The sequence below is a fragment of the Haematobia irritans genome, chromosome 4 (assembly GCF_050003625.1).
Source record: "Haematobia irritans isolate KBUSLIRL chromosome 4, ASM5000362v1, whole genome shotgun sequence".
NCBI lineage: Eukaryota > Metazoa > Arthropoda > Insecta > Diptera > Muscidae > Haematobia > Haematobia irritans.
Window position 1 is genome coordinate 104622573 of NC_134400.1, and position 15024 is coordinate 104637596.

General features: G+C 33.0%; 1 protein-coding gene across 1 annotated transcript; it reads left to right on the plus strand.

Annotated features, from left to right (window-relative positions):
- Window positions 1-433: 433 nt before the first annotated feature.
- LOC142236404 (glycoprotein-N-acetylgalactosamine 3-beta-galactosyltransferase 1-like) lies at window positions 434-9691 on the plus strand. The gene is made up of 4 exons (XM_075307640.1): window positions 434-1403; window positions 4025-4121; window positions 9060-9332; window positions 9397-9691. The coding sequence occupies exons 1-4, from the start codon at window positions 913-915 to the stop codon at window positions 9604-9606; spliced, it is 1071 nt and encodes a 356-aa protein (XP_075163755.1). The 5' UTR covers window positions 434-912; the 3' UTR covers window positions 9607-9691.
- The last annotated feature ends 5333 nt before the right edge of the window (window positions 9692-15024 follow it).

Sequence of the window (15024 nt, forward strand, 5' to 3'; positions counted from 1 at the left end):
TATTACCGGGTAATGAGAATTTTTGCTGGGATTTTATCAATTGTACAATAAACACATAAATCGAAAAAATATAAGTTTTTTGCAAGTGCTCATACTCATTTTGTTCTAACTGTATTCTTCGTATACTTCTTTTAGCTTTCGTACATATTCTTATTTTCATATGCTATAGCTGTCAACTATTTTTTTGAACAAAACAATTTGTTGGAAATTCATGATGTTTCTACTGTCAACCATCTATAAACACATTTCAATAACAAATTGCTCACATTCAATGAACAAATTTGTTGAGCTTTCCTAGAGTTTAGATACAAATAAAGTTCTTAATATTTATTTGCGGTTATTTTCTGTGTGCATTATATGCTTGCATTCAAAAAACAAAAAAAAGTGCTAAAAATGTGAGTTCCAAACATATAACTTTTACACCGAAACATATCGAAAACAGTCATTTTCGTCCGTGCATTGATGAAGATTCGGGCTGGCCAAACTTTCGGCTGTATATACTAAATAAGCCTGATATCATTTTGAAAACAAAAAGAAACAAAAATCAATTGAACCACAAGTAAAAAACTGCAATAAAATGTATTAGCGAATTATAGCCATATTGCCATAAGTGTGCAGATCTTGTCCCAGAAGAAATGCTGTCGTATACATTCGCATTGTATTTAAATTATTCTGCCTGCTAAAGAAGCTCTCGGACAATCACCTAAACTTTCAGTTATTATTTAGCATGACACAGAGAAACATTGAAACGGCTCTGCATCGAAAGTTAATCATATTTGAAAGCCGAAAACAAGTTTTGCGAATTATTAATTTAATCAGTGAGAGTGAATAATAATACAAATAATAACAATAGTACAAAAAAAAAAAGATATTTAAACGAAAAATTTTCCGTTATGTTTTGGACTTGGAAAGATGATTAGATTAAAATCAAAGCCATTGACATTGACTTCCGTTCGAATGTTGCCACCAACTTCATCGGTCGGTTCCATTTTTAGAAATCTTTTATGTCTTAGCATTGGATTTTGTATTGGCATCTATTTTACTGCTGTGTGGCTTAATATCAAATCATCGGAAAATCATGCAGTATTTACCGTAATCGAGGATGCCAGAGATCCTGAAGATCTTGTCCAATATTTGTTCAATAACACACGTGTACTTTGCTGGATTATGACAAAGCCTGAAAATCATTTAACCAAGGCCATACATATTAAAGATACATGGGGACGTAGATGCAATAAATTACTTTTTATGAGCTCCCAAGAGGATGCGGTGCTGCAGACCATCGCCTTGCCAGTCGAAGAAGGTCGTCAAAATCTCTGGCATAAAACAAATTTGGCATTGAAATATATTTACGATAATCATCTCAATGACGCCGATTGGTTTCTGAAGGCCGATGATGATACGTGAGTTTTATAATTTACATATGGTAGGGCAATAAAATCAGTTACAAGTATGGATAATGGATTGTCCGAAAATCCGAAAATTAAAAAAAAAAAACAAGTATATACGGCCGTAAGTTCGGCCAGGCCGAAGCTTATGTACCCTCCACCATGGATTGCATAGAAACTTCTACTGAAGATTGTCATCCACAATCGAATTACTTGGGTTGCGTTAACACTTGCCGATGGCAAGGTATCTTAAAACTTCCTAACACAGTCTTCTAAATTACAAGGTAGTCCATACGTAGTATATATTAAACTAAAAAAGGCCGATTAAATACGTATATAATTAAGTTTAAAGTTTCTATAGAAATAAAATTTTGACAACATTTTCTATAGAAGTAAAATTTAGAAAAATGTTTCTATAGAAATAAAATTTGGAAAAAATTGTCTATAGAAATAAAATTTTGACAAAATTTTCTATAGAAATAACATTTTGACAATGTTTTCCATAAAAATAAAATTTTGGTAGATTATTTTTGGTTCGAGTGGCAACCATGAATATGAACCGATATGGACCAATTTTTGTGTGATTGGGGATCGGCTATATATAACTATAGACCGATATGGACCAATTTTGGCATGAATATTAGCGGCCTTATACTAACACCACGTTGTAAATTTCAACCGGATCGGATTAATTTTGCTCCTCCAAGAGGCTCCGGAGATCAAATCTGGGGAATGGTTTATATGGGGGCTATATATAACTATGGACCGATATGGACCAATTCTTGCGTGTTTGTTAGAGACCACATTCTAACACCATGTTCCAAATTTCAACCGGATCGGATGAATTTTGCTCCTCCAAGAGGCTCCGGAGGACAAATCTGGGAATCGATTTATATGGGGGCTATATATAATTATGGACCGATATGGACCAATGTTTGCATGTTTGTTAGAGACAATATACTAACACCACGCACTAAATTTCAATCGGATCGGATGACTTTTGCTCCTCTAAGAGGCACCGGAGGTCAAATCTGGGGATCGGTTTATATGGGGGCTATATATAATTATGGGCCGATGTGGACCAATTTGTGCATGGTCATTAGAAAACATATACCAACACCATGTACCAAATTTCACCCGGATCGGATGAAATTTGGTTCACTTAGAGGCTCCGCAAGCCAAATCGGGGGATCGGTTTATATGGTGGCTATATGTAATTATAACCCGATATGGACCAATTTTTGCATGGTGATTAGAGACCATATACTAACACCATGTACCAAATTTCAGCCGATCCGGCTCTCCTTCTCTTAGAAGCTTCGCAAGCCAAATCGGGGCATCGGTTTATATGGGGGGCTATATGTAATTATGGACCGATATGGACCAATTTTTGCATGGTTGTTAGAGACCATATACTAACACCATGTACCAAATTTCAGCCGGATCGGATGCAATTTGCTTCTCTTAGAGCAATCGCAAGGCAAATGTGGGGGTCCGTTTATATGGGGGCTATACGTAAAAGTGGACCGATATGGCCCATTTGCAATACCATCCGACCTACATCAATAACAACTACTTGTGCCAAGTTTCAAGTCGATAGCTTGTTTCGTTCGGAAGTTAGCGTGACTTCAACAGACGGAAGGACGGACGGACATGCTCAGATCGACTCAGAATTTCACCACGACCCAGAAAGTATATACTTTATGGAGTCTTAGAGCAATATTTTGATGTGTTACAAACGGAATGACAAAGTTAATATACCCCCATCCTATGGTGGAGGGTATAATAAAATAGATTATTATATGAAAACCGGTAAGCATGACGTCATTTCGTCTCATCCACCCTAAAAAAATCGGGGATCGGTTTTCGTCTCATCCACCCTAAAATTTAGTCCCAAATTATTACAAACAAAACCTATTTATTTATGATTTAGTTTTTGAAAAGTGAATTGATAAACGGGTCATCCTGTAGTCGAATGTATTCGCTGGATAGGTCATGTGAAAATATATGTTATTAATAGTTTAATTAATGAATAATTTTGTATACCCATAACAAATTTACTTGAACACAAAGATTTTGACCTTCTCTTAAGGATTTTGGTATTGATTCTGAGCCAAAAACGCGCCTTAATTTTTTAGGGACCAATCTAGCTTTAAAGCAAGCATCATTTAAATTAAAATCAGGATACAGATCTCACTTAACGAATTTTCATTATCATTTTGCGAATGTCAGTTTAAACAACCGAATTAAAACATATAGCTGAACCCGGCCCGCTTCGCAGCGCCTTCTGAAGCATATTTTTCAGGAACATTTCATGTTAACTTAATCAACCACAGAGTACTTCGATATAATCTCTCTGAAAAAAATTCGAAAGTATTTCAATTCTTTGAAAGAGTAGGGTCAGGAGAGGTGCCCTTTATTCTGAGTGCATGCTTCGAAAATTGGTTTAAATGCATGCAAAAGGATCTACACACTTTTGGGGAATAATTTGAAAAACAATAAAGCTATTTTCGATGATTAATATGTTTTTGTTCTATAATACCGAAATATGCAAAAAATTCAATCCTCGTACAATATAAACATCTGCTAATTACATATATATTTACAACCCTTTTGTCTGGGAATATATATTTCAGATATGTAATTATGGAGAACCTTCGTTACATGCTTTATCCATATCCATCCGAAGCTCCCTTATATTTTGGCTGTAAATTGATGCAGTTTATACAACAGGTAGGTATCAAACAAAGTTTACTAACAATAAAAATTTTAATGTACGTGCAATGGTCAACTTGAAGGAGTAGGGAAGATAAACCAACATTCAGTATAAATTCAACAAGACCAGGGAGCCACCGTGGTGCAATGGTTAGCACGCCCGCCTTGCATACACAAGGTCGTGGGTTCGATTCCTGCTTCGACCGAACACCAAAAAGTTTTTCAGCGGTGGATTATCCCACCTCAGTAATACAGGTGACATTTCTGAGGGTTTCAAAGCTTCTCTAAGTGGTTTCACTGCAATGTGGAACGCCGTTCGGACTCGGCTATAAAAAGGAGGTCCCTTGTCATTGAGCTTAACATGGAATCGGGCAGCACTCAGCGATAAGAGAGAAGTTCACCAATGTAGTATCACAATGGACTGAATAGTCTAAGTGAGCCTGATACATCGGACTGCCACCTAACCTAACCTAACCTAACCATAGTTGGTAGAATTCTACGAAAAATAGTAGATTTTTTACTGCTTGGTAGAAATCTTGATGTTTTGGTAGATTTTGCAAAATATGCTTCCACAACTCAGAGGTAGTTCTTTTCTATAGAATTAAATTTTGACAGAATTTCTATAGAAATAAAATTTTGACAAAATTTCTATAGAAATAAACTTTTTGACAAAATTTCTATAGAAATAAAATTTAGACAAAATTTGCTATAGAAATCAAATTTTGACAAAATTTTCTACAGAAATAATATGTTTTTTATTTTTTTTTTAATTTTCTATAGACAAAATTTTCTACAGAAATAATATTTTGACAAAATTTTCTATAGAACTAAAATTTTGACAAAACTTTCTGTAGAAATTAAATGTTGACAACATTTTCTATAGCAATAAAATTTTGGTAAAATTTTCTATAGAAATAAAATTTAGACAAAATTTTCTATAGAAATAAAATTTTGACAAAATTTGCTACAGAAATATAATTTTGAAAAAAATTTTCTATAGAAATAAAATTTTGACAAAATTTTCTATAGAAATAAAATTTTGACAAAATTTGCTATATAAATAAAATTTTGACAAAATTTTCTATAGAAATAAAATTTTGATAAAATTTTCTATAGAAATAAAATTTTGACAAAATTTTCTATAGAAATAAAATTTTAGCAAAATTTTCTATAGAAATAAAATTTAGACAAAATTTTCTATAGAAATAAAATTTTGACAAAATTTGCTATAGAAATATAATTTTGACAAAATTTTCTATAGAAATATAATTTTGACAAAATTTTCTATAGAAATAGAATTTTAGCACAATTTTCTATAGAAATAAAATTTTGACAAAATTTTCTATAGTAATAAAATTTTGACAACATTTTCTATAGGAAGAAATTTTGACAAAATTTTCTATAAATAAAATGTTGAAACACTTTTCTATAGAAATAATATGTTGACAAAATTTTCTATAGAAATAAAATTTTGACAAAATTTTCTGTAGAAATTAAATGTTGACAAAATTTGCTATAGAAACATAATTTTGGCAACATTTTCTATAGAAATAAAATTTTGGTAAAATTTTCTATAGAAATAAAAATTTGACAAAATCTTCTATGGGAATAAACTTTTGACAAAATTTTCTATAGAAATAAAATGTTGACAACATTTTCTTTAGAAATAAAATTTTGACAAAATTTTCTATAGAAATAAAATTTTAGTTTTTGTTTTGATCTCAGCTTTAAAACCATTGTGTTGACTAAACTACAAGAGTAGCTTAGCCAACAGAGGGAAATAATGTTTGTCAAATTTATTTGGGCAAAGCCTTATAGACTGCAAGATGGTTGGATGGACGCACGTTTCGGAATTACCACATTCCTCATCAATTATCAGAATAAATGCAGGCAGTTCGCTAAACCCAAAGTGCAGTCTATAAGGCTTTGCCCAAATAAATTTGACAAACATTATTTTCCTCTGTTGGCTAAGCTACTCTTGTAGTTTAGTCAACACAATGGTTTTAAAGCTGAGATCAAAACAACAAATAAAATTTTATTTCTATCAATTGCCGACGGCAATATACTAGAGTGGTGTTAATTGGAAGGCAAAAATGTTTCTACTATTTTTCTTTTTTTTGGACATTTTGGATTGTTTGAAGCTCATTCTTTGCAATATAAGAAAGCTTTACCAATATTGTCTAACAATTGAAATGAGTAGATCGTCCAATAAAAGGAACTGATGACGATGTGGAAATCCGAAACAGCTGTCTTCCCAACCATTTTGGACAACATTTTTGCTCTTCCATAACATCATAAAAAAGGAGTAATGATAGGCTCATATATATGAGCCATAATATCATTACATGTACTAGAGTACAATAATGTACTTCGTACAACAACAGTCTCGAATGCGCGCATCGTAGCTGATCAATGCATAATAAAATTTAGACAAAATTTTCTATAGAAATAAAATTTTGACAAAATTTGCTATAGAAATATAATTTTGACAAAATTTTCTATAGTAAGAAATTTTGACAAAATTTTCTATAAATAAAATGTTGAAAAAATTTTTTATAGAAATAAAATTCTGACAAAATTTTCGGTAGAAATTAAATGTTGACAAAATTTGCAATAGAAACATAATTTTGGCAAACATTCTCTATAGCAATAAAATTTTGGTAAAATTTTCTATAGAAATAAAATTTATACAAAATTTTCTACAGAAATAAAATTTTGACAAAATTTTCTATAGAAATGAAATTTTAGCAAAATTTTCTATAAATAAAATGTTGAAAATTTTTTCTATAGAAATAAAATTTTGACAAAATTTTCTATAGAAATAAAATTTTGACAAAATTTTCTATAGAAATAAAATTTTGACAAAATTTTCTATAGAAATAAAATTTTGACAAAATTTTCTATAGAAATAAAATTTTGACAACATTTTGTTTAGAAATACAATTTTGACAAAATTTTCTATAGAAATAAAATTTTGACAAAATTTTCCATAGAAATAAATTTGACAAAATTGTCTATAGAAATAAAATGTTGACAAAATTTGCTATAGAAATTTATTTTTGACAAAACTTTCTTTAGAAATAAAATGTTGACAAAATTTTCTATAGAAATAAAATTTTGACAAAATTTTCCATAGAAATAAAATTTTGACAACATTTTCTATAGAAATAAAATTTTGACAAAATTTTTTATAAAAATAAAACTAAGAAACTCTTTAAAAAAACTACCAAATTAACAGGTTGGCTGATAAGTCCCTGATCTGACACATAGATGGCGTTGCTAGTATTGGCATGCATATTATTTTTATATAGTACCAACCTTCAAATGATTCGTGTCAAAATTTGACGTCTGTAAGTCAATTAGTTTTGTGAATCAACTTTTGTTATTGTGAAAAAAATGGAAAAAAGGAATATCGTGTGATTAAAAAATACTGTTTTCTGAAGGGAAAAAATACTGTGGAAGCAAAAACGCGGCTTGATAATGAGTTTCCGGACTCTGCCCCAAGGAAATCAACAATAATTGATTGGTATGCCAAATTCAAGCGTGGTGAAATGAGCACGGAGGACGGTGAACGCAGTGGACGCCCGAAAGAGGTGGTTACCGACGAAAACATCAAAAAAATCCCCAAAATGATTTTGAATGACCGTAAACTGAAGTTGAACGAGATAGCAGAGGCCTTAAAGATATCAACGGAACGTGTTGGTCATATCATTCATCAATATATGGATATGCGGAAGCTCTGTGCAAAATGAGTGCCGCGCCAGCTCACATTTGACCAAAAACAACAACGTGTTGATGATTCTGAGCGGTGTTTGCAGCTGTTAACTCGTAATACACCTGAGTTTTTCTGTCGATATATGACAATGGATGAAACATGGCTCTATCACTACAGTCCTGAGTCCAATCGACAGTCGGCTGAGTGGACAGCGACCGGTGAACCGTCTCCGAAGCGTGGAAAGACTCAAAAGTCCGCTGGAAAAGTAATGGCCTCTGTTTTTTGGGATGCGCATGGAATAATTTTTATCGATTATCTTGAGAAGGGAAAAACCATCAACAGTGACTATTATATGGCGTTATTGGAGCGTTTGAAGGTCGAAATCGCGGCAAAACGGCCCCATATGAAGAAGAAAAAAGTGTTTTTCCACCAGGACAACGCACCGTGCTACAAGTCATTGAGAACGATTGCAAAAATTCATGAATTGGGCTTCGATTTGCTTCTCCACCCACCGTATTCTCCAGATCTGGTCCCCAGCGACTTTTTCTTGTTCTCAGACCTCAAAAGGATGCTCGCAGGGAAAAAATTTGGCTGCAATGAAGAGGTGATCGCCGAAACTGAGGCCTATTTTGAGGCAAAACCGAAGGAGTACTATCAAAATGGTATCAAAAAATTGGTAGGTCGTTATAATCGTTGTATCGCTCTTGAAGGGAACTATGTTGAATCATAAAAACGAATTTTGACAAAACAATTTGTTTTTCTTTGTTAGACCGGGGACTTATCAGCCAACCTGTTACTTTATAAAAATATGAAAAAACACGAAAATATACGAAGATTTGTATTAAGGCCGGTTCGGTGTTAGCATTGAAATTTTCGCGACTACTCTGATTTAGGGACTCTAGCTTCCCTGCAAAAAAATCAGAGCGTCGGGCACTCCCCAATTTTCACGTCTTCTATAAATTTCAAGAATATCAAAGAAGTGACCAAATTTCAACGCCCATGGTCAGCACCTACTAGGGACCCACAAACTTACAAACTTAGAGGAAAGCACCTCAGCTTTCACATAAAGAAAAAAATTATGTTGATATCATGATCGTTTCAAAAGTTGCAGAATTATTTCCAAAAAACAACGATTTGGAACCACTGTGCGGCGCCAGTTATGGTGTTGGTTGCACTACTTGACTTTGTATATATGGAAACTTTTGGAATCTTCTCATTATTGTTTTTTTTAATTTTTTTAGGGATATATGTCCGGTGGAGCTGGTTATGTTCTAAGCAAGAGTTCCCTTGAGAAATTTGCCACTACAGCCTACAACAATAATCAAGTATGTAATCACACCTTCAAAGAAGAAGATATACAATTGGGAAAGTGTTTAGAGAATATTGGTGTTATAGCTGGGGATACTCGCGATGACGAAGGCAAGGAGCGTTTCATACCCCTCACCCCCAATACTGTAATTCCTAATAATTTATCCAAATGGTATCCCAAATTAGTATATCATGCCATGAATGAAGTGAGTCAATATCATTTCGTGGGTTTTGTTTTATTAAAATACATATGTTGATTTACGATTTTAGAAAGTTAACTGCTGCTCGGATCATGCTATATCATTCCATTATATAGAGCCCGATGAATTTTATGTCATGGAATACTTGCTGTACTCTCTGAGGCCTTTTGGCATGTTCGAAAATGCAACCTTGCGATTACCACCAAAGATTACCATATCTCAAATTTATGATCAAACAGAAGACTATGTCTTGCCCTTATCCTCACCACCAACTGTATAATTAAATAAATTCATTGTATAGAAAAATTATTAATCTTTCAAAATATATTGGATAATTAAGAAGGACCTTGTTTGGTCGAACCAAAGCTCTCCATTTTCTTTAATAATTTAATGAATAGAGAATGTAAAAATTTAACCCTTTGACGACGAATGGGACATATATGTCCCATTTTGTATTTCCGTTGTAAAATCTACAATCAAAATCATCAACCAAGTTTCAGAAAAATAGATTCTATCGACGCAGAACACATGTAGCTATGAAGTTGTAAATTTAAATGGGGGTATTTGTTCGTAATGTGTGCACTGAAAAAACAGTGAACCCATCAGGAAGAAAAATTATGGTTAATTTTAGAAAATTTCGATTATTTGTCGAAAATTTTAACTAAACAGCACGCCGATATCACAAAAATAAATAAGTATTTTTCGACAAATTCAAGAAAATTTATTAGATGTAATTAATTTTTTTTCACTTAATAAAAAAAGTTTGTAGTTTGAAGGAAAAAATTGGAGTTCAAAATTGTAAGAATGTCTTTAGTGCCATACGAAGTTCAAGATGGGCGCATTTGTTGTAAAAATTACAAATTTAAAGAAATAATGAACCATCTTGTTAGAGGTACGAATTTAGTAAATCTTTATGCTTCATTTGTGTATAATTTTTTCCCGTTTTTTAGTTTATTTAACTAACGTACGCATAAAATTATTAGAGTAAAGGAAACTTTCTCCAAACGTAATAATTCCATGAACTAAAATAAAGTTACATTGGCTTTAGTGAAATAAACATGAAAAATCTAGATTTTTTTTCACTAAATATTTTTTTATAACATAATTTACAATTAATTATTACTCGAGCTTTATGGATAAAGTAGATTAACCCTTTCACTACCGATGTCCACTTAGAAGGACATTCGAAAAAGACACCAAATTCTATTTTCCCACTTAGTTTTGATTTATTTCTCGATGTTATTTTAAAGTAGAGGCTTTAATCTAAATAAGTTTTAAATATTTTCCATATTGGTGAGCACTAAAATATATTTTTATAAACTTTTTTAACAATAAACGAAAAATACGAAAATTTGAGACAATTTTTCTTTTGTATGTTTCTAATAAATGGACATTTATACAAAAACTATAGCTGATACTTGTACAGTTTCTTTTTTGTATTTTTTCTCACACTGTGAAAGATATTAAAGGCCAAATAGGGCTTATTTTCGTAAGGCCATTTGGTCACAACTCAAGACTCAAGTTTTCAGAAAAAGCTCATATAGCTCTTGAAGTAATTGAGGTAGGTTCCCAAAATGACAATTTTCGTTCTACATGCTGTTAGTACAAGTAAAAACAGTAGAAAATTTAAAGTTTTTAATATTAGGTTTATTTCGGTAGTGAAAGGGTTAAGGGACTTGATCAATAGAACCATTGAAAAGAAAACGCCATACTGAAACAAGTATATACGGCTGTAAGTTCGGCCAGGCCGAATCTTATGTACCCTCCACCATGGATTGCATAGAAACTTGGGTTGTGGTATCTTAAACCTTCTTAACATCGTTTTCTAAATTGTGAGTTAGTCCATACGTGGTATATATTAGACAAAAAGTTATGTATAGTTAAGTCTACAAATAATTACGAATCGATATGGACTTTTGCACGGTACGTAGGGAGCCAGAATTGAAATATGGGGGTCGCTTATATGGGGGCTATATAAAATTATGAATTTGATATGGAACAATTTTTTGTGATTGGGGTTCGATTTATCTGAGGGCTATATATAACTATAGACCGATATGGACTTAGTTAGGCATGGTTGTTAACGGCCATATACTAGCACAAAGTACCAAATTTCAACTGACTCGGATGAAATTTGCTGCTCCAAGAGGCTCCAAAACCAAATCTCGGGATCGGTTTATATGTGGGCTATATATAATTATGGACTGATATGAATCAATTCCTGCATGGTTGTTAGATACCATATACTAACATCACACAGAAAAAAATATCACCAAAATATTTCCAATTAAAAAGTTAATTGAAGTTGAAAATTTTTTCAATTAATAAATTAATTGATACAATTAACTTTTTAATCATGATAGAAAATTAAGTTAATTAAGTCAATGATTGAACATTTTAAAATTTTTAATTAAAAAATTAATTGATACAATTAACTTTTTAATCAAATTCGGAAGACTAATTCAGTTAAAAAAGTGCTGATTTTTTTTTAATTTTTAATGAAAAATGTATTTCAACCAATCATTTGTTAATCCAAATAAAAACTTTAAGCCAATTCAGAAAGTAATTAAAAATAGTTACCTTTTTTAATTAATAAATTATTTGAGTTTTGCAATCAACATCAATTAAATTTTTAATTGAATCAATTAAAAAATTAATTGAAATTTGCTGAAAAAAATCAATTAATTTTTTAATCAAGAATTTTTTCTATGCCCAATTAAAACTGTGATTGATACTATCATTTTCGTGATTGAAGACATTTCAATTAAAAAATTAATTGGATCAATTAATTTGGTGATTGAATCAGAAAAAAAAATTTTTGTGTGCACGTACCAAATTTCAACCGAATCAGATGAATTTTGCTCTTCCAAGGGGCTCCGGAGGTCAAATCTGGGGATCGGTTTATAAGGGGGCTATATATAATTATGGACCGATTTCGACCAATTTTTGCATGGGAGTTTGAGGCCATATATTAACACCACGTACCAAATTTCAACTGAATTCGATGAATTTTGGTCTTCGAAGAGGCTCCGGAGGTCAAATCTGGTGATCGGTTTATATGCGGGCTATATATAATTATGGACCGATTTGGACCAATTTTTGCATGGTTGTTAGAGACCATATACTAACACCATGTACCAAATTTCAGCCGGATCGGATGAAATTTGTTTCTCTTAGAGGCCTCGCAAACCAAATCGGGGGATCGGTTTATATGGGGGGCTATATATAATTATGGACCGATGTCGACCAATTTTTGCATGGTTGTTAGAGACCATATACTAACTCCATATACCAAATTTCAGCCGGATCGGATGAAATTTGCTTCTCTTAGAGGCCTCGCAAACCAAATTTTGGGGTCCGTTTATATGGGGGCTATACGTAAAAGTGGACCGATATGGCCCATTTGCAATACCATCCGACCTACATCAATAACAACTACTTGTGCCAAGTTTCAAGTCGATAGCTGGTTTCGTGCGGAAGTTAGCGTGATTTCAACAGACGTACGGACGGACGGACATGCTCAGATCGACTCAGAATTTCACCACGACCCAGAATATATATACTTTATGGGGTCTTAGAGCAATATTTCGATGTGTTACAAACGGAATGACAAAGTTAATATACCCCCCATCCTATGGTGGAGGGTATAAAAATTATTGTCGTGATTCCAAAGATTTCACGTCCATAAAATGCTATATCTAAAACTGAACCGATTTGGATTAAATTTGGGCTGATCAGGTTGGGCTGATATTACATGAGATTATCCTGTGCTAAATTTGAGTAAGATCGGTTAATAAATGAGGCCACTATGATCAAAAAAGGTTATAAAGGGCAAATTTTTCAAAATCGGGCGCTACATATATATGGGAGCTATATCTAAATCTGAACCGATTTGGATGATATTTTGCACATAACAGATTGGCTGATAAGTCCCCGGTCTAACAAAGAAAAACACATTTTTTTGTCAAAATTAGTTTTTATTATTCAACACAGTTCCCTTCAAGAGCTATACAACGATTATAACGGCCTTCCAATTTTTTGATACCATTTTGGTAGTACTTCTTTGGTTTTGCCTCAAAATAGGCCTCAGTTTCGGCGATCACCTCTTCATTGCAGCCAAATTTTTTTCCCTGCGAGCATCCTTTTGAGGTCTGAGAACAAGAAAAGTCGCTGGGGGCCAGATCTGGAGAATACGGTGGGTGGGGAAGCAATTCGAAGCCAAATTCATGAATTTTTGCCATCGTTCTCAATGACTTGTGGCACGGTGCGTTGTCTTGGTGGAACAACACTTTTTTCTTCTTCATATGGGGCCGTTTTGCCGCGATTTCGACCTTCAAACGCTCCAATAACGCCATATAATAGTCACTGTTGATGGTTTTTCCCTTCTCAAGATAATCGATAAAAATTATTCCATGCGCATCCCAAAAAACAGAGGCCATTACTTTGCCAGCGGACTTTTGAGTCTTTCCACGCTTCGGAGACGGTTCACCGGACGCTGTCCACTCAGCCGACTTTCGATTGGACTCAGGAGTGTAGTGATGGAGCCATGTATCATCCATTGTCACATATCGACGGAAAAACTCGGGTGTATTACGAGTTAACAGCTGCAAACACCGCTCAGAATCATCAACACGTTGTTGTTTTTGGTCAAATGTGAGCTCGCGCGGCACCCATTTTGCACAGAGTTTCCGCATATCCAAATATTGATGAATGATATGACCAACTCGATCAACTTCATTTTACGGTCATTCAAAATCATTTTGTGGATTTTTTTATGTTTTCGTCGGTAACCACCTCTTTCGGGCGTCCACTGCGTTCACCGTCCTCCGTGCTCATTTCAGCACGCTTGAATTTTGCATACCAATCAATTATTATTGATTTCCCTGGGGCAGAGTCCGGAAACTCATTATCAAGCCGCGTTTTTGCTTCCACCGTATTTTTTCCCTTCAGAAAACAGTATTTTATCAAAACACGAAATTCTTTTTTTTCCATTTTTTTTTCACAATAACAAAAGTTGCTTCACAAAAGACGCTCTATCGCACAAACTAATTGACTTACAGACGTCAAATTTTGACACGAATCATTTGAAGGTTGATACTATATAAAAATAATATGCATTTAGTACTAGCGACGCCATCTATGTGTCAGACCGGGGACTTATCAGCCAACCTGTTATTGTCAGTACTATAGAAGATTAGAGTAAGCCAAATTTGAGTAAGATCGGTTGATAAATAAGGGTTTTATTACCAAATTTGTCAATATCGGGCGATACATATACACCCAAAAAAAAAAGTGACCCCACCGTGGAAGAAAATGTAAGTTTATTTTAGAAAATTTTAACTAAAATAGTTTTCAAATTGCAACATGTTACAAATAAGATAATACTTTTTGTCAAATTGAAGAAAATTTTTTAAAAATAATTATTTTTTTCTGTTGTTTAAGAAAATTTCATATGTTGGAAGAAAAAATTGGATTTAAAAATTGTTAAAATGTCTTTAGCGCTGTACGAAGTTCGAGACAGGTAACATTTTAGTAAAATTTACTCATTTGAGAGACTTATGAACTCAATTTATGCCAACTTCAGCCATTTTAGGAAAATATGAACTATTTTAGTTTTTAGTAAAATTGTGCACTATATTTGTATACAACTATTTATACCCTTCACCACTACTGTGGTACAGGGTATAATAAGTTTGTG